This window comes from Equus przewalskii, chromosome 22 (assembly GCF_037783145.1).
Source record: "Equus przewalskii isolate Varuska chromosome 22, EquPr2, whole genome shotgun sequence".
In the NCBI taxonomy this organism is placed as follows: domain Eukaryota; kingdom Metazoa; phylum Chordata; class Mammalia; order Perissodactyla; family Equidae; genus Equus; species Equus przewalskii.
Window position 1 is genome coordinate 26,289,138 of NC_091852.1, and position 20,479 is coordinate 26,309,616.

Sequence of the window (20,479 nt, forward strand, 5' to 3'; positions counted from 1 at the left end):
ATGTATGTCTCTTAAATAATGATTGCTTTATTTTTCGTTTCTAAGTGAATTAAAATATACAGTGTAATAATTTTGGCAGATGATGGTTTGATTAGGAAATGTTATCTTTATTAGTTTATTAATGTTTGATTTTTTTTTTCTCTCTTTCCTGGTTCCAGGGTGTGGATGAATGGAACATAGCTCGCCTAAATACGGTCTTGGATGTGGTTGAGGAAGAGTGCGGTATTTCTATTGAGGGTGTAAACACCCCTTATCTCTATTTTGGCATGTGGAAAACCACATTCGCTTGGCACACCGAGGATATGGACCTCTACAGCATTAATTATCTCCACTTTGGAGAGCCCAAGTCTTGGCAAGTTACATGTTTAATATTCATTTGCTTTGGAGTTTTGAAATTTGGGCAATAGGAACCTACTGAAGAGGATTTTTTTTCCTTTGTCTGATGGATTCAGATTTATATGAGCTGTAAGAAAGTTTTTGACTGTAATAATTGTCTTCTACTCTGCCCAGGGTTTTGCTCAAAACCATAAAGCTGGTGGTGACTCGTATATCTAGAGTTGCCTGCACACCATTCTGCGGGCCATGGGTAGATATTTTAGTCTCTAAGAATTTGTTAGGCATCTTTACTTCTCTGAGCATTTGTTGGAAGGTACACTGGAGGTACTTAGAAGTGAAGTTGACTTCCTGGATGTAGAGTACCGAGTAATGTTAATGATCTTCTGGTCCAGCCTCCTCGAAATAAATGACAAGTTCCATTTAGTACATGCTGGCTAACGGGAGAGGAGGGATGAATCAGGAGGCCTATTATTGCTCTTTGGATGATGGGCATGGGGAAAAGACTAAGTTAATGTTAATATGTGTCCTTAACTTGCAGTTTCCTGTGTTTGTGAGCCTCTTTCCTCATCTCTCTGAGCAGTGATTTTAAGATTTAATGCCCTATAAAATGCATCATATAGTACATTCACTACACATTTGTAATTATTAGTCTGTTGGTCACTATGGTATCCTTTGTGGTTAGCTAGTTTCATGTTTTGAACTTGTTTTCATGGGTTTTAGTCGTAGGAGAATTTAGGTATTGGTTCTGTTTTCTATAGTGCATGTACATGCAGGATGACACACAGGCAGATGCATATGAAGCATCAACATGACAACCCAGGAAATACCCTGCTTCTGATGGTTGTAAACACGATAGGATGCTCTTCATGTGCTTGTGCCAGCCTGCTGGCTTTCTTGTGTCCAGTTTAAAGATAACGGCCTCTTTCAGATTCTCCTGCTGCTCAGGTGTTGAGATACAATGTATAATTTCTATCCCCATCTTGCCACTGAGGTTTTATCATTTGGTGAAGTGTGAAGTTATAAGCTTTCTCCAAAAAATTCAAATATAGCAAAACTTCCTAATCATCAGAAATGACATTTAATTGGAAGGAAAATTTTAGATGTAAGGGCAGACTTCTTAGGACATACAAGAGAAACTCAGGCAGGGAATTATGTGAGCTAAACAAGTTAGTGAGAAGCTGTTAAACTTATTTTAGAGGTGTTTTACTTGCATGTTGCATTTGATAAATTCTTAGCATTCTGCTCTCTTAATGGAATAAATCAAGCTTAAGCATTTTTAATCGGTGTTCTAGGGCCTAGAGAGGCTCTGTGACAGAGTGGTGTGATGGGATTGTTCATTATACAAGTGTTTACTGAGGGCCAGTTGTGAGCATACACTTTAGTCCCTGTGGGTTTCTGTTTGTTATATTTCTTCAACACCACTATAAAGTCTGTTGGAATGTCATTCTTCAGTACTTTAGGGACATAGTTTTTAGAGACTTGGAGAAATATTTTAAACAACGCATAGGCTCCTGGGCAGTTTCTCAGCTGCATAGTTATCTCCATGCTCTTTCTGACACTCACTTTCAGTGTGGATAAAATTAAATGAAATGGAGGAGGCCAGCCCCATGCCCAAGTGGTTAGGTTCGCACACTCCACTTCGGCAGCCCAGGGTTTTGCAGGGTCAGATCCTGGGCGAGGACATGGCACCGCTCATCAGGCCACGCTGAGGTGGCATCCCACATACCACAACTAGAAGGACCCACAACTAAAAGTATACAACTATGTACCAGGGGGCTTTGGGGAGAAAACAGAAAAATAAAATCTTAAAAAAAAAAGAATTAAATGAAATGGATAAGTTCAGTATGTTGGTGAAATCTAGTTATAGGTAACTATATTTCCCTTAAGAAATCTGAAAAGCTAGTAGCAAAACTTTTCTGGAGATTTGTTAGATATTAATTACTGAGAATTCCTGGCACATTAGTTTGAGTTTTTAGTATTAGAGGAGTTTAGATGAAGTCTTTGCTTTCTTATTAAGAAAGATGAGAGGCTGGCCCAGTGGCATAGTGGTTAAGTTTGTGTGCTTCACTTCGGTGGCCCAGGGTTTGCGGGTATGGATCCCAGCTCATCAAGCCATGCTGTGGCAGCATCCCACATACAAAATACAGGAAGATTGGCACAGATGTTAGCTCAACGATGATCTTCCTCACCTAAAAAAAAAAAAACGGGAGAAAGAAAGATGATTTTTTTCCACCCTGTCTTCTAGATGGATTATGTCTTCCTAAAAATCACTTAGGGGAGAATATTCTGGTCAGGGGTAAGACTGATTCTAGAGCCTCGTGTCATTGGGAAAGAACATGACTGTTCATAAGTGAGAATAATTTTGCCAGTTTGCGAAGTATTTCTTCCTTCCTGCATGTATATTTTCCACATTTAATTACTCTATTAATTATTAAGCATATAGACTCTGTTAAATACATTAAAGGTAGATTTATAATATCTCTATTATCTTTAACCTTGACCATCGTTATAGTGATAAAATAATAAAACACAGCGGTGAGTTATGACAGGTAATCTCCATTCCATTTTCTGAGATAACTACTGTGGGAACAGAGTGATGTAAATGACTCCAAGGATATTTCCTAGTAGACTTATGAAAGATTATATTAGCTCAGCATAAAAGATTTTGAGGTAAACTCTATTATCATTGGAGTTCATTTTAGTAATCACCATCATATATTTGAGGTGAGCTTTGAAGGGTGGTAGAAGTGATACAAATTCACGTAAATACTGGGAGGTGGCCAGTGTGTGTGGCAGAGCTTCGACTCCAGGGACCAGCAAGCGATCAGGGCTCGAGTCCCTCTTCTGCTACTCAGGTGTCTGGCTTTGGACAAATAACTGTGCTTCTGAGAGCCCCCATTTCCTGACCCACAGAAATGACAAGGTTAATCAGGATGATCTCCAATGTGCTGATTCTGTGATTTGTGATGAGAACCTTAGGAATATTTTTACTTTACAAAATGAGAGAGTGACTGGGTGACATCAGGTGGTGTGTGTGCATGCGTATGCAGGCACCGATTTCCTTTTCCTGTGTGCTCTCCTTGTTGAGCTCTCTCTGGGTCAGTTGCCTTTACTCTTTTCCAGGAGTGCCCTCTCCCGTGCTTGACCTCTCTGACCCTGACAGTGGTCTTCCTCCTCTCTTGTCTTATGGGCTGGCATTGAACTTCAACTTCTTCTTCTTCAGTTCTACACTCAGACACCAAGTTCTGGGTATGATTATTGCAAAGACTGCCTAGATTCCCTTCTTACTTCTGTCTCCACTTCTCTCCTCTGCACATGCATCTCTTAGATTTTGCCTGAAGACTTTCTGGACCATGTACTCCCCCTACCTTAGACATCTGTTTTTGCACCTTTCAAGTGGTTGTGGCCAGCCCCCACCCCACCCCTTTCCTGTGCCTGCCTTGAAGTTGGGGGTCTGTGTTTCTTTGCTTTCAGTCATCAGCAAATATAGAGCCTGGCCATAGGATTGATGCTCTGTTAATAATTCTTGTTTTGAGTCAGGAAAAGTATTAAATTGTTTTGGATCAATCTGTTTAAGGACAGACAAGGAAATATATAGAACATTTTGCAAAGATTCTTGTCTAAAATGTAACTATTAAGAACACCAAGTTTTCTGAGATTTCTGCGTAGCTGCAGATACGCACAGCTCCAGGTGGAAGCCCCAAGACATACTTTTCTGGGCCCTCTGTGTGGCACATGTTGCGAGTAAGTGTTCATGACCTCAGGTTCACACTCAAGAGACTTTAGAGGAGCTGATGGTTTATTTAAATGTTTCTGGCATAAAGGTTTAAGGGAAAAAGAATGCTTAAAGTAAGCAGATAGAAAACTGCTTTGGCAGTTGGTGGTAAAGTATCTGTTTTCTTGGAATGAATATTGACTTTGGAACCAGAAGACCTGTTTTAAAATCCCAATCAGTCACTTACCAGCTGAATGACTTAGGGCGAATCACTCTGTTCCTTTCATCGTGAGTGTCTTTAACTGCCAAATGGAGGTGTGATTTATTCTGTCTGCTTAGAGGATTGCCAGGAGGGTCCAGGGAGCTACTCTGTGTAAAAGAGCTTCATAAACTGCTATCCAAATATTCCTAATTACCATTATTTTAAGAACCTTGTGAAAGTAAATCATTTTTTGGTCATAGTAGTTACTTAAAGCCTAAACTTAGCATGATGTGTCTGTATATAACAGAGTGGGAGTTTCAAGGATAAATAAAATATAATTCTCCCTTCCAAGCATCATGTGTGAGAGTGCTTAATTGCTGGTGGATATAGAATTTAGATGGTGCCTTGAATCCTTCTTTCCGAGACCGTGTCCAAACGCAGTGGATGATAAGAGACTTTCAGATTTACTCTGTAGAGAGCGAGAGAGATGAGGGTTAAGAGGACATGTCTTAAGCTCTGAAAAGGTGTAAAATTAGGAAAGAAGTTTCTCCTGGATGTTTTTAGAAAAAATAAGGATAGGCTGTAGCATTTTGGACTTGGTTAAATTTTGTTCAGCAAACTGTGAGATTTTGTAAAAATGTTGTGTGGTAATAAGAAGAGTCGTATTATTCAGGACAGATATAAATTTAGTTCAGTGCTTTTTCGTACATCATTTGTTTATTGTTGTGTGGTATTTCAGAGCACAGGTTTTTGCACCAGAGTGTGTGTTTTGAGTTCTGGCATTAGTTTTTACTGAGTATGTGACCTTGGGCAGTTATTGTATAACCTCCTTGCCTCCATTTCCTCTTCTGAAACACTCAGATGGTTTTGAGGTAGTTGTGTGGATTAAATAAAATACTGTGTACAAAGGATATAGCACAGCTCCTGGCATATCCTCCGTGCTCAATAGGTTTTGACATCTCATTGAACAAATATATATTGCATGATTTATATGTAAGACCTAATAGATCTTAAATTAACAAGGATTCTTGGTTCTAAACGATAGGAACCCAATTTAAGCAAAAAGACTATTTGCCAGTGTATGTAGTTCTGATCAGCTGGAAGCATGGCTCAGTCCGGGAGATCAGATTCTCCTGTCCGGGTCTGTCTTCATCTCTCCTGCCCTCCATTCTCTCCTTCCCATGTCATGCCTACTCCTTTTTCCTCTTTTTCCTCTTCCTTTCTTCTTGGAGTAGAGGAGAAGCTGTTTACTTATAAATAGATATTTGATTTTTATTGAATTTTAGCATTCAAGTCTTACTTTTTAAAAGAACAAACAAGTTTTATGGTCTCAAATTGACCTAAACATGTTTAATATACGTCTTCTCCATCAGAATGTGAGATCCCAGAGTGGGGAACCCTGTTAGGCTTGTTTACTGGCACTTCTCCAGTGCCTGGCACAGTGTCTGGCGTGATCCTGCTACCCAGTAGGTACTCAATAAATATGTGTTAAAGGAACAGCCTTACCGAAGGAATTCGTTACTGAGGTTTTTTCCTTTAACACCTAATATGGAACCTTACTTTAGGGATTGGACAGCTTGATACTATTTAATGATATATTGAATTAGCAACCCACGGTACTAACCCCTACTTGGAAACTTAGCTATTTAGTAAGTTCAGACTCATTAATATATTCTAATTGCAGATGTTAAGACTAATTGGATAAATTATCCAAAAATTGGATAATGGTAAAAGCTATGTCCTTTTGATGGTTTGTATAGAAAAAATAGTCTTAGAATTAAGAGTGGTTTGTTTCTGGTTTTAATTACTCTTCCTAGAGAAATTTGCCCTCTAAATAAGAAAAATAGACTTGTATAAATACTTCTTTATTGAAGTCTTATCAAAATTAACTGCTTACATTATTCTGATTATTTTTAGGCATATCTATGTATAACTTTTAAGATAATGTTGTTAAGAAAGGTTTAAGAAATTGGAAATATACCCAAAAAGTATGGTATTAATTTTGTACTCAGCTGCTCGCTATATTTCTAGGAAGGATAACTGGTAGCAAAAACTTTTATTGCTCAAATGGATCGTAGTTTACTTAGACCTGAGCCTGACTTGGAGATAAACACAACCACACTGGCACACGTCCGGTGAGTCCCATAAACTCCTGCTCAGCAGAGTTCCCTCAGGGAAGCATCAGTGAGGTCTAGCGTTTGCACTTTTGAAAGTAAATCTCACTCTTTCCCCTGCAGTGAAGAGATATGATGCCTTTTCATTAACTGATTGGTAAGTGTGGGGTTCCTACGGGAACTCTAAACTTAGATTAATTGAGTACTCTTAATACCCCTGATAAGCAGAGCAGGCGTTTGTGAATTCCTTCAGGGTGCCTGTTATTTTCTTGTTGCTACTCTTTTAGGTAAGCGACCGCCACCACCTATAAGAACCACAGAAGCCCCTTCAAATGAAGAGAAATTGCTAAATCCAATCCATAACTCTTAGGGAAAAATCAGAAGGTTGATGCAAATTTATTTGCCCTGTAGCTCATGGAAAACAAGCCTTAGTGCTGTTAGCCTTGCGAATTACTGTGGCAGATGTGGTAGTTCACTAATTATGTTGCCTGGCTTATCTTTTTTCCCCATATCTTTTCCCCTCTTTTTCAGGCTGTTTAATCTTACAGTTTAGGTAGCACTTTGTAGAAAATATATATTATTTAATATTTGTTTTGCAAAAATTATTTGACTCACGCATATAGGGATTGCACTTCTACAGGTAGGCTTGCAAATAGGTTTATGAATGTTCCTTCTATGACCCCAAATGTGTTCATTCCTCGTGAGCTTACTTTTCAAGGAGAGGGGCTTGACTGGAGGCGTGAAGTGTGTTGTTTGTCTTTGGTGACTCCATTTCTTTAGTGACGTCATTTGTGTATGTCAAGAACTGTGCTGATCGCTTTACGAAATCATCGCGGGTAATGCAGGCGACAGATAGAAGTAGCTGTGTCCTTGCCCCATTTTTAAACGGAGGACTCTGAGACTGGCTTCCAGCCCTAAGTGCTTTATCTAGTGAATAGTGGGTTTTGCAGCTGGGATTTGAACTCTTACTTGTGTGACTCTTTTCATAGATTTAAAGAGAAAAGGACAGAGTAAAGATGAAGGAAGAGGCAAGAAGAAAGTGCCTATTTTCCTTTTTTTACACCATCAACTTTCTTTTAATGAGATTTTCTGCAGAACCAAAAGAGGAACATACCTCTTATATTTTGGACAGAACTATGGCATAAGAGAGAAGATTTCCAGAAGAGTAAACAGTGGCTGGATTCTAATATTTTTTTTTTTTTTAAAGATTTTATTTTTTCCTTCTTCTCCCCGAAGCCCCCTGGTACACAGTTGTATATTCTTCGTTGTGGGTCCTTATAGTTGTGGCATGTGGGACGCTGCCTCAGCGTGGTTTGATGAGCAGTGCCATGTCCACGCGCAGGATTCGGACCAAGGAAACACTGGGCTGCCTGCAGCAGAACACGCGAACTTAACCACTCGGCCACGGTGCCAGCCCTCCTAATCTTGTGATAATCAATAGAGGTTATGGGGAAGGGGCACCATTGGAGGTGAGAGTGGGAGAAACCACAGGCCCAGCTGTATTTGCTGGGCACTTCAGATCTGTTCTTTAGATATTCCGCTGGGAAATCTACTCCAAGTCTGAAATAAAACCCCACATTTTAGAAAGAATGAGTTTTACCTTGAGGATTTTGTCTCCCTCTAGAGAACAGGTGGCAATTCTTCAGTTAGACATCTATTTAGATTCTGTCCCCTTCAGTGAAGCTTTGGAAAAAGTTAGTGTGCCCCTGTCAAATGATGAGTGCTTTTGTCTGTCAAACCTATCAGATAAGAACAGCTGGGATGGGGACCAGGGAGGCAGAATTTGAGCCCAGCTTCTGAAGGCTATAACACGATGCTCCATGGTTTCCAGTATCACAGGCCAACTAATTTTTAGTTTGATTAATTTTCATGCATTTCCTTATGTTATTTGGAATCTATTTTAATCCATTTTAAAAATGATGTCTGTCTTGGATTTCTCTGGGTTGAGAATATTTCGTTGAGATTGTCTTGGCTTCTTGAGATGGAAACTCAATATGAACTAGTTTAGCCAAAAAGGAGAATTTAATTGGCTCATGTAGCTATGCATGGCCAGAACATCTGGAACCTTGGAAGTTGCCAGGTGTGTTGGATCCTGGGCCCCACTTCTCTTTGTGTGTTGCCCTCATTTTCCCCCTGGCTCATGTGTTCCTAGCTGTATCACCAGAAAGGAAAGCTGCCCTGTCTGGGAATGAACCATGGATTTTCCTGGCTTGGGTCCTATGCCAATCTCTTGGATGAGGCACTGAGGCCAAGAGTAGGAAGGTATTATGATTGTCCTGGCTTGGGTCACGGCCTTGCCTCTGTGGTGGTGTGGCAGAGGCATGAGGAGTGCCAGCACCCATTAGAGTTACATGTTTGTGTTTGGGCGAGAAAATTCCCCGTAAGAACGAGAGGGCTGTTACCTGAAATATGCTGCACAAGGGGAATAAAACCCGATGTCTCCCACGGATCTAGAAGGCCCAGAAAAGGCTCAAATAGATGTTCAAGTATTTGCTTAAAGTCTTAGGAAGCCTAATTGAATTACCCCACTGGCTCTTCATTCGTTTTCTGTAAGGTTTGAAAAAATGTCCTGTGGGGATATTTCCTTAAGATGCAATGTGTGTGTGTGTGTGTGTGTGTGTGTGTGTGTGTGTGTATTTTTTTAGGATATTTAAGTTATTAAAATGTATGCTTGTATAACTTGTTGTAAAAGCATTTCTAGCAATTGATGGGTAACTTTTACCCAAAGAATAGGCAGTTGGTGGAAAGAAATCTATACACTGTACTCGAAACTAAAGAATCTGTAATTTGTAAGTTTTTTCTGACTACTTGAACCAACATTGCTGTCTTTTCTTGTGATTTATATGTTATATATCTAATAGTCAGTTTTACCACTCTAGTATGTTCTGTTCTCTTAGAACTCTGCTTTAATTGATTTGGGTGTTTTGGTTTTTTCTCCTCCACGAGACTTGCATCCTCTTCAAGGCAGCACTCTGGCACCTTTGTGGGGCCAGGCATCACAACAGCCTCACGGGCCTGGTTAGTTGCTGAAGCAGAGTGTTTTTATCTGCTAACTCATTTATCATATATATATAAATATATATATATATATATATCAGCTTCATGCTTCTTTGAGTCTTTATTGGTCTTTTTATAATACTCTTTGGTTTCTTGTGGGTAAATATTACAAAATTAGCCTATAAAATTATATAGTCATGCATCCTGTGTATGTCTTGAGTAGAATTGGCCTGATGTATAGGAAATTTTAGAAGTAACAAAAAAAACTGTTTGTTAGAAATTTGTAGACACACTACTATATTTTGATTATCTGTGATAATAACAGATTTGATAGCTTGCCTAAGAGAAATCCATAGACGATACACTCCAAATTTAATGTAGTCAATTGCTATGAGTCCATTCCTTCTTCCCTTCTTCCAAATAACTACTTATTTGTGGGGGCTCCAGAAGTAGTTTCTTTATTTGAGGACTCATGCCTAAAGCTCCTGGATTGTTATTTTCTAACATATATTTCTGGGAACTTAGCATCCAGTTGCGTGATCTCTGAAATGATTTTCTTTGTTTTAAAATTTTTTTTCTTTATTTTTTCTGATGAAGATTTGCCCTGAGCTAACATCTGTTGCCAGTCTTCCTCTTTTTTTTTTTTTTTTGGGTAAGGAAGATTGACCTGAGCTAAGATCCATTGCCAGTCTTCCTCTTTTTGCTTGAGGCCGATTGTTCCTGAGCCTACGTCTGTGCCAGTTTTCCTCTACTTTTGTATATGGGATGTCACTGCAGCGTGGCTTGATGAGTGGTGTGTAGGTCTATGCTGGGATCCAAACCTGTGAAACCGAGCTGCTGAAGCGGAGCGCGTGAACTTAATTTAACCACTATACCACCTGGCCGGCCCGAATGATTTTCTGATCAGAGGGAAAAAAGTGCATTTAATAATCTTCCTTGAAGTGTGGTAAAAAAAAAAAAAAAAAAAAAGTGAACATTCTTTGGGAAGGCATTATACATCAAAAAGGACTTGAATTAGGTGGATTGCCTGCCTTGTCTTCAGCTATAAGTTACCTCTCTGCCTACCTAATGAAGAAGATTGACGTTATTTAGTGTTGGCAGGAATGTGACCATTCACTGTTTTTTAAAATTTAAGGCTATGTACCTTTTGTTTGTTTCGCGTGTTGCTGGAGTTACGTCTGGGTAGCTTGGTTGCTTTGCGTAATGTGTGCTTTTGAAGGCCTCTCAGTTCTCAAAGAGGGTTCCAGCTGTAAAGAAGCTGAGTAGGTAGTTTTCCATTGAAGATCAAACTTCAGTCACAGGAAATCTTGAAAATGTGTCAGTACTTTGTGGGAGTTAATTGTGGTGGAACTCTGTAAGCCAATTGTAGTGCAGCCCGTGAAGCCTCTGGATCTTATTTGTGGATGGTGTAATTATCGTTTGAACAAATGATCACTTGGAAAGGATACTGTCCTTAGCAGATTTCTATTATAAGGAAGATTGTTTTTTTTTTTTTGGGAGATTTGGCTTTGGAAGATTTTTGACAGGGACTTCTTAATGGGCATGCTTTTTGTTTATTACCTATTTTTCAAGTTACTATATTTAAGATTCTTCTTGAAATGGCATTTTTTTCTGTTTTATTAATACTTGATCCTATGTTCGGTGATTTTTGTTTTTGTTTGTTTCCTTCTAAATATTTGTTCAGTAAATATTTATTGAGCACTGTCAGGTACTGGGCTAGGCACTGGTGATACCATGGTGAACCAGACAGGATTGTCTTCACGAAGCTTACCGTCTAGATGTAGAGCTTTGAGCACCTCCGCACCTCCCTTATCTTCTAGCAGTAACAGAACCCTTGTTCTTAGCAAAATTTTAGTTGAATCCAAATCTTACGTAGAATCTGAATCTTATTCAGTATACTCGCGCATAAACCAGAAAAAATATTTTCTGTGATGCGTCCCTACTCTGGAAAACGCTGGACTAACACAGAAGTTTTCAAACTTTCCATAAATGCAAGTTTCTTCCGAAGATCAATATATGAATAAAGGCAGAGCTGACCTGGCTGAAGTGTGTGTGGTGGCACGCTGTCCCTCACCAGCTCCTTCCAGAAACCCTGAGGCCCCGGGGGCCATGGGAAACAGTTTGAAAATCACTTGTTCATCTATCTAGTACTCGAAAAACCACTTTACTACTGTTATCTGTTGAGTATTTTGGAGAGGCCAGTATTAAGAAGTGAAGATTTTGTTTATGTTGTCCATAGTTGATATTAACTAATAATTCATAATATCTTTTTTCTTTCAAGAGGAAAAAATCCCATTAATACTGTGTAGGACACCCTTAAAACTTAAAAAATATTCATTAGATTAGGTAATATGAAATATATTATTTTTCAAAAATCAAGTTTGTGTAGTTATTGTCTTACTAATTTTTATAATAATGATTTTAGGTAAAAAGTAACATTAATTTTTCTAATTATAAATAAAAATCTCAGGATATTAATTTACATGTGTATGGATACTGAAGTGTATTTGAATCCCGGATTACAAAGAACTTGCTTATATTTACAATGCTTGGTTATTCACTGAAACTCCCTTCTTGTTAGGACTTTTTCTCTCACTGCAGTTTCCTCACTTATCCCTGTCTGCAGATGTGGCTGCTAGAGTTTCTCTTTTTCATCTAAAAGTTCTGTCAGGACATGGGCCACAGATGGCATAAGGGTGGTGCTAAGCTCTGGTCGAATTCTTTTTCTCCGGGGCTTTTTACCTGGTATCTTGTAAGGCATCAGCTCAAACACCTCGTCCTCCAGGCCATAGTTAGAGACACCCACCTTGTATTTTCAGATCTGATGCTTAAGTGACACCTGCTTACAAACACGTTCACTGTAGTTGTTTGTTGTAGCTTGGGCTGCTCAGGAAAGTCGACTCTGAGGCTCAGATTTGTGTGCAGAGGTGTCTTGGGTAGTGTTCCAGAAACAGCACTTGTGGGAGGGAGGAATGCAGGACAGGGCAGAAGGGAAGTTAAACTGCAGTAGAGCCCTGGGCAGCTCTGGAGCTGGCAAGGCCTTTCAGAATTGCCTGAATGGAGGCAAGAGGGCCCCACACCTTTATACTCAGATGGGGACCATTCATTGCATATGGGCCACCATCCCCTCCCTCTCCAGGGGGCATGATCTTGGGGGAGGGAGCATGACGTTGGGTGACTATGATGTGGGGTGAGGAGCCTCCCTCTGGTGAAGGCAGTGAGGGTGCATCTGGAAGTAGGGGCTGGGCACTTACCTAAGCATCCCCTCCAGTCACACTTTCAGTTTCTCACAGTCATCTGTTTTAAGAACTGAAGATGAAGTAACAATCTTCTGTTTTCCACAGTTAACTAATGAGACTTCATAATTTAAAATATTAATGCTTAAACTTTAATAAATGTGCAAATATTAAAACTCGTTAACGTCATCAGTAATGTGAAAATGTAACATAATCACACATATAAAATCTACGGTTGGGGCTGGCCTGGTGGCGCAGCAGTTAAGTTCTTACGTTCTGCTTCGGCAGCCCAGGGTTGGCTGGTTTGGATCCTAGGTGTGGAGCTATGCACCACTTGTGAAGCCATGCTGTGGCAGGCATCCCACATATAAAGTAGAGGAAGATGGGCACAGATGTTTGCTCAGGACCGGTCTTCCTCAGCAAAAAAAAAAAAAAAAAAAAAAAAAGGATTGGCAGCAGATGTTAGCTCAGGGCTAATCTTCCTCAAAAAACCCCCCAACAAACTACAGTTGTTCAGCCTTCTTTTTGACACAATTAGGAATATACCTTGATTAGAAAGTATATTGTAAATTAACTACTTCAGAAATACTGAGTTTTGTGAAGTATAATATAGGTACTTCACTTTTTGATTCATGAAGATTTTTGTAACAAGAACCAAAGACAAACTTGAGTAGTGGTGTAACGGCTTTGTTCTTTATATCTGCATTTTATTTAAACTGCCATTGTCTTTTGCTTGGTACATACCGTAAGTTTAGTTTGAAAAGCTAGTGATTCTTTTTTTTTTTCAGTTGTGCGTTTTAATAGTGGGTAAAGGTAAGAAAGACAGCTATGAGAAGTCTTCTGTATGAATATTGAAAATTTGGTCTGTTAGCAGGCAGAAAACTTTTCCTTCCAAAAGTTGGATCACCCTCCAGTGATAGCAGTGGTCATTGTAAAGGGTGGGTTTGTCCTTGGGGAGGAATGGGCTTGTTAGCCCCTGTCACTTCCTTCCGGTTGGCGTCTTCGTGGTGATTGATTAGGAAGCAGAGGTGCAGGTGGGGCTGGAGAGCGGCTCCTGGCCTGTGGAGTCAGATAGGTGCAGCGTTGGGTGCCAGCTCTGTTATCCTTCTTGCTCAAGCAAGCTAATCCCCACAAGCCTTGGTTTCCTCATGGGTGAACGGCGGCCTTAGTAGTAGAACTTGCATTACAGGATCTTGGCACAAGGTCTGGCGTGTTACAAATGCTCTGTAAGTGGTAGCTGTCATGAGCTATAATCATATTTATTGGTCAGCTGTTCTTTTCACTGAGCTTTCAACTGTTTAGTAACTGTAGAGAGCAGGTCAGGCGCGCAAGCTTATGCCAGTAAAAGAGGGGAGGGTCAGTTTAGAGTTGCTGTCTGTCAGAAAACTGTCCTAGGGGATTTGAGCTTGACTTTTCAGAGGAAGTGACTGTGAGCAAAACAGCAAGAAGCAGAAGAAGAAATATAAGCAAAGGAGGAAAGGGCTGCTTCACACACAGACCTGGCTAGAGGAAGGGAGTAAACGGAGCCCTGGTTTGGGGCTGACCTGCCTGAGCAGGTATGGACCTGGAAGGCTCTCCCCTCTAAGACCTGGGCTTGGTAAGACTGCTCAGATGTCCCAGGGTGGGTGGAAGCTGGACCAGGGGGAGGCGCCAGCAGGACCTGTTAGTGACAGAGGGACCCATGCAGCCACATGCGACAGCACAGTGACAGAGGTATAGGCAGCGGGGAAGCTGAGAACATTCTTTTCTGAGCCCATTGTATCAGCCCCAGAGTTCCCAAAAGAAATTAGGGAGACTTTGAGGGAGTGAGTTGAGAAATAGGAGTTGCCCTTTGAGAAGTGCTGGTAAACACTTCTAATGGACTAATGGACTGAGCATATCTTGCCAAGAGAAAGGCAGTTCATAGAGAAAACCTGAATCAGAGAAATGGATCTAATATGTTCTGAAAAATACAGCTTTACCTACTGACAATTTGAAATGTCAGTCTGATATTATTCAGTTAAAGATAGTATTAAAGATATTATAACCACCAGGACATCATCATTTTAGGTCAATTCTTTGAGTAAACAACCCAAAGATGTGCTTAGAGGGATTATTCTGTTTCCCTTGGCCTTCAAATTAGATCTTTTTTTTATCTCATAAAAGACTCTGATTTTAGATAAAACATCACCCTGTAAATATCTAAATTAGCATGTTCATAGTTCATTAGTGATTCATAGTTTCTTAATGTTAGCAGAACTGGTGGCAGTATTTATTATATCTGAAACCAAAACACTGTCCTAAAGGTTAAGTGAACAATTAATAATTTAAACAAACCAGTATGTACTTGAGGGTATACAATGGAAGGCATCTTCTTTGGTGGTTTTTAAAGGATACAAATAAGTGTGAGACGCGTTTATATCCTCCACGAGTTAGGAACTAGCTGCATAACTGAGCAGTGGTGGCACATGATGGAGTGCCTGGTGTGAACCAGGCACTGATATACAGGGTGGGTTAAAAAGGATAATTCATGTGAAAATTTCTGGGTTGTGGTAGGCATTCTCTCCCTCACAGAACTCTGTGCCTATCCAGGCAAAAGTGATTTATGCACACCAAACAGCAGCTAGCTGTGGAAAGTGGTAGATGATAAATGCTATATGAAAAATAGAACAGAAAGGCTCTGGGAGGAGGAAAAGCGGTGAGGAGAGGTTGCTGAGCTTTATATGGTCAAAGCTTTAAAGAGGAGGCGGAAGCTGGGAAGGGCTTGGGAGGTTGGGATTTGAACTGGAACGGAGAGGGCTGTTTGAGGTGAGGAGTCAGGTCAAAGCCCATGTGAATGAGAGAGTAATTCATAGTCCAGCCTGTTGAGAGTGGACCATGGATATTTAAGGCCGGGGCTCACTTGTGGGAAGCTTGACAGCCAGGCAGGAAGGAACAAAGGTTTTCATGCTACGATAGTGAAATGAGGACTATTGCTGGCAGGGAGGTGCAGGCAGAGTTCAGTTGTGATGGTTGTCTAGCTGCGGGGCAGATCAGGGTTGAAACCGAGGTGATGTGAGGTTTTGAGGCTGTAGAGTGGGTGGAACCTGTGACTGGCAGTGGGAGCAGAGAGGGTCAGAAATAAAGAAGAGGTGACTCTAATAGTTCCCGTTTGGAAGGCTAGGGGAAAGTAGAGCTGTGAACTGAAATAGGAATGCTAGGAGAGAGAACCAGCTGAAAGGGGGAAATAGGATCTTGTATATCTTGAGACTTTTGAAGTGATGGGATACTTTCACAGAAACGTCTAGGAGGTGGTCAGGGTCATGCAACTAGGACTTCTCTGACTGAGGTCACTAATTGTCTGTAACAAACCACTCTACATACCGGCCCTCCAGCTCGCCTCTACTTAGTCACCAGTTCTTCCTGCTAGATAGACTTGAAGCAGGAAAGGAAAGCGAGGCGATCTGATTGGGCTACCTGGACCGGAGAGGGCAAGGCTTGAGGCAGGGTGACTAGTAATGTGTGTGACAGAGAGTGGTGGCCCGGACTAAGGTGGTGGCAAGGGGGATAGAGAAACGTAGGCAGATTCACGAGACCTCTCTTGAACAAGTAAAAGGTAGAACACATAAAACTTAGGGATTGTTCAGTAAGGGGAGCGCGGCCACAGACAGCTCCCACACTTCTGGGTGGTGGGTTGGGTGGGGCACTCTGGAGGAGAAGCAGGTCTGTCGGGAAGATGACGGAGGACAGATTGGACAATTATGTCCTAGGGCTGCCAGTTGGGTTTGTTTCATAGCTGGGTGGTTTTAGAGGCTTGGAGCTCAAGAGATGTGTGGAGTGGAGAATACGGTTCAGCAGCGTATGGAGGATCTTGAAGCCTAAGTAAAGATGGTTCCCTCAGGGAAAAATGTGGCAGCACTGAAACATGGAGCCCTGGGGACCGGCAGGCAGCCAGAAGGTAGATTTGGCAAGAGCAGAAGGTAGGAAACCTTCTGGAAGTGAGTTGGGTCATGAAACCTAAGAGAAATGAGTGTTTCACAGAACTAGTTGAAAATTCCAGACAGGACAAAGTAGATAAAGGTTAAAAGATGTGGCAACCTTTGTCCAAACAGTTATGTTGAGAATGATGGAAACAGGATCCAGGTTGTGCCGGACTCCAGGGTGAGTGGGAGTAAAAGATGTGGCAAGCTCTGGGAGCAGTGTGTGGAAAGGGAAGAAGAGAAAGCGGCTGGATCTAGCAGGATGAGGACTCAGAAAAGGTTTTCTTTTCTTTTTTTTTTTTTTTTAAAGCAGAAGAGATAATCATGACTAAAAATACTGATGGGAAAGGGTCAGATGAGTGGGCAGACAGGCAGTATTTTTATGCTGTTGTTTAAAAAGAATAGTTGAGAACTGCTTAATGTTTTCCATGAAGTTGTAGTGTGTCAAGCAGAAATTAACGAAACCTTTGATGTTAGCAGAGCAGCAGGACCTCAAACTGCTTAAAAGCATACTAGTGATTCAGGTTTTTTTAAAGGGCCTTTTCCCCTATGATTTGCCCTCTTTGAGGGCATTCTGTTTCAGCTGTAGTCTGAGAGTGGCTTATACTGATTTTTTAAATTGTTTAGATGAAAAATATTAACATTCTTATGAAGTTGGAACCTTTTACTGGTTGACTTGTATTTATTACTCGTTTTTTTCCTTTTTATAAAGGAATTAGATGATTTTTTTGTGTGCTGGCTGCTACATTCATAGGAGCTAAATTTTTAGGGCAGTTATATTGGGAAATTATTTTTCCCCTGTCATTTAAGTGGAAATCAAGCACCCTAGCCCTGCCCATCTCCCTTGAGCACACTTTGTCCTTCACAGCCCATGGACGTTCTGTGTATTATAGCCCTGGGTAAGATCCAGGGGGAATGAAGAGAAGGCAAGGCAAAATGGGGAGACCATGCTAAAAATGTATGGTCCTGGGAGATAAAGCTTAAGTCCTGGGAGAGAGGAAGTTTTGATTGAAATTGACATTTGAACAGATCAGGAAGTTGAGGCTGGCAGCAGTCGATCCTGAGTATGCCAGGCTGACCCTATAGTCAGGAAATGAGGTATTGGCTTATATCAATACTTACCCCTTCTTCCCATTTCCCACTTTTGTGATTTTTTCCTTCTTCCTGTATCCTTCCTCTCCTCCACATCTTTCATCCTGGAGGAGCAAGGAACTTGAGTCATCATTTGAGTGTAACAAAAGTCAGCAAGCCCTTCCTGAGCATATGCCCAGCCGATGTTTTGTTCCTAGGGAGCTTGAGAGGAGATCAGAGGCAGAAAGGTAAAAAAATTAAATTCTGAGTGCCACGGTGGAGGCCTGTATTCTGTGTAGTTGATATAGTAGAAGAGGGAGTGGAGAGCTCTCCCTGGGGGTGACTCAGGCGGAGCTTGGAAAAAAGAGCGGGTGTTTTTGTTGACTGCACAGGGCTGGTAAGAGCATATGAAGCCAGAAAGAGGGAATGGAAAAGAGTGCAGGTGTGAAATCACAAGGGCACTAGAAGGAGCTTCAAGTGGTTTGGTAAAGCCAGAGAGCAGGATTTGACTGGGGCAGTGGCCAGTAGATAAAACTGAAGACGTGTAAGATTGTAGCAGGTCTGTGTGCTCTGCACAGGAGTTGGCTTCTATCTTTCAGCTCACAGCCGGCCACTGAAGGCCCAGGGCTTTGTCACGAGCAGCTGCGCAGTAGTTTGCGCAGAGATGACTTTAGCACACCATGGAGAGTAGTTTGGAAGGATACAACAGAAGGTGGGGAGCCTGTCATGGTCAGTTACACCTTAGTGATCTGAAGGGCAAGCTGCATCAAGGGGACACACTCAGTGCCTTGTAGTTATGTGTCCAATTTAAAGAATTTATGTTACATGTATAATGTCTGGAGAAAGTCTTTCTGCTGATTAGCCCCCAGAGAGGTTTCACTAGAACCCTTTAAGAAGAGAGCTTTACTAAGCGTTGGCTATGTCATTTTGTCATAGAGTTGTTGTGAGGACTAATTGAAAGACTATGTCAAAGATATTCTTTATTCTTTTATTTTCATTTATGTATATATTTATGTTTATGTATACTTTATGTTTTCTGTGAACAGATGGTTGAACTTCAGATTAATGAGCTTTAATTTTGATGCCAATTTTTCAGAAAAGTGAGTCTGGATACATAATTCCATCCACATCCAACCCGTTGCATTCAAGCATATGCTTCTTAGATGTGTGCATGCCTGTGCGTGTGTGTATGTATGTTATGGGGGAGGTGACCCTCTTATCTGGGGCATAGATATATGTGCTTTTCCATTTCTGAGTATATTTGGTGATATGAACTAGGCATTAAAAACTGGTAAGAAATAGCCAGTGTATAAATATACATTGGGTGATTGTCATTTAGTTATGCTAAAATTTTATCTTCCCTATTCAGTTGGAATAATTTCATTAACGATGCCTTAAGGAACAGGATATATGGATGAATTTTCTTTGAGAGAATTGCCTAGTTACATTGGATCCAATTAAATTTTGCATATGTTGTTAGTGGCATTAAATGCAACCAAGTGTGGTGTTAGGTAAAATTAGAAAAGTTATTTTAGTAAAAAGTAACTTGTACTTACTATATTGAGCTCATAAACATAGCAAATAAGTCTTAAGAATAACATATAATTTTTACTTAAAACATGATCATTTACTCTTATTTTTAATATCCTTAAATTTACTCATTAAAATTGCCTATAAAATTTAGTATTTGTGTGGTCTATTGTGAGATTATTTTTTAAAATTTGTTAGTAAGTTCATAGCAAATAAGTTGAAGTATTTCACTTTTGAAAACAGCAGGAACTAGAAATGAGTATTTCTGTTCTTCAAGGATGAAATTATTTTTTCTGTAATCAAGATTTTAAAAGTCACATAATCATGAACTTTTTTTATGGCTGGTAATTTTTAATTTAAAATCTATTTGAAAATTACAATGCTCTTAGACAGGTTTGGCGGAAATATAAATGTTGTTATAGTAAGTTTGTATTCTATCCTTCTTCTCAATAAACACATTTAAAAAGGTTAAAAAACACCCCCCAAAACCCCAGCTTCTCTTAAGAACAAAAAGCATACAAGCAAAAATATTCCTGGATTGCTGGGGTGCTGGGTGATGGGAGAGAGGTTCTAGTCTCCCTGCTGTGGCTAGTTGCCCCCTTGTCCAAGCAGTTTACTGGCCCTGGGCCTTTGTTCCATAATCTGTAAAACATGATTGGGACGGTGAGCTGGGGTATTGATACAGGTAATTTGTAAGTTTAGTTTTCTTCTGTCCAGCGTCCAAGGCATCCGATACTATGATTGGTTTTCTAATCTCTAGTCAGTTCATCTAAGTGGAGTATGGCTTTAAGTTATTTTTATATGACATTATTTAGTAATAGATGTCCTTAGGATACTAGCTGGACTATCATAAACCTAAAATTTTTATTTATTTTTGAAATTTTAGGTATGCTATACCCCCGGAGCATGGAAAACGACTTGAAAGACTAGCTCAAGGTAAACTTGCTTTCTGTGTTTCTCATCTAGATAAGTTCTTTGTTTTTGAAGTATTTTTATAATGTAGATGGTTACTGTGTTAATATTTTTCTTTTCAAGTGGTTGGCTTTTAAATTTTTGTCTAATTGAACAATTTAAAGTTTTTTTTGACGTTAATGTGTGAATATTTTTCACTGTTGCATAATCTTCATGATTATTTTAGTTAGCTGCTTGGTATTTTAGCAAGTGATTGTGCTTAACCTATTTTGGTTATTTCCAGATTTTTTGCTCTTTTATATAATGCATTTAACATCATTGTGCCAATAATATTTTTCCTTGTTTTAAGTTGCATACTTGAGATAAATTCCAAAGACTACTGATGCTGCAGCTCTGGGTGCTGATGTTTTATGAGTACTTTTCATGTG

At 40.2% G+C, this 20,479-nt stretch overlaps 1 protein-coding gene across 3 annotated transcripts in view; it reads left to right on the forward strand.

Annotated features, from left to right (window-relative positions):
* The window catches only part of KDM4C (lysine demethylase 4C), a 390,924-nt gene that overhangs the window by 89,702 nt on the left and 280,743 nt on the right, over window positions 1-20,479 (forward strand). For 2 of the 3 annotated variants that reach the window (XM_070590143.1, XM_070590144.1), the window contains exons 5-6: window positions 159-352; window positions 20,026-20,075. In XM_070590143.1, coding sequence (XP_070446244.1) covers window positions 159-352; window positions 20,026-20,075 — 244 coding nt within the window. The remainder of the gene's footprint in view (window positions 1-158; window positions 353-20,025; window positions 20,076-20,479) is intronic. The other variant, XM_070590145.1, reaches the window with a different exon arrangement.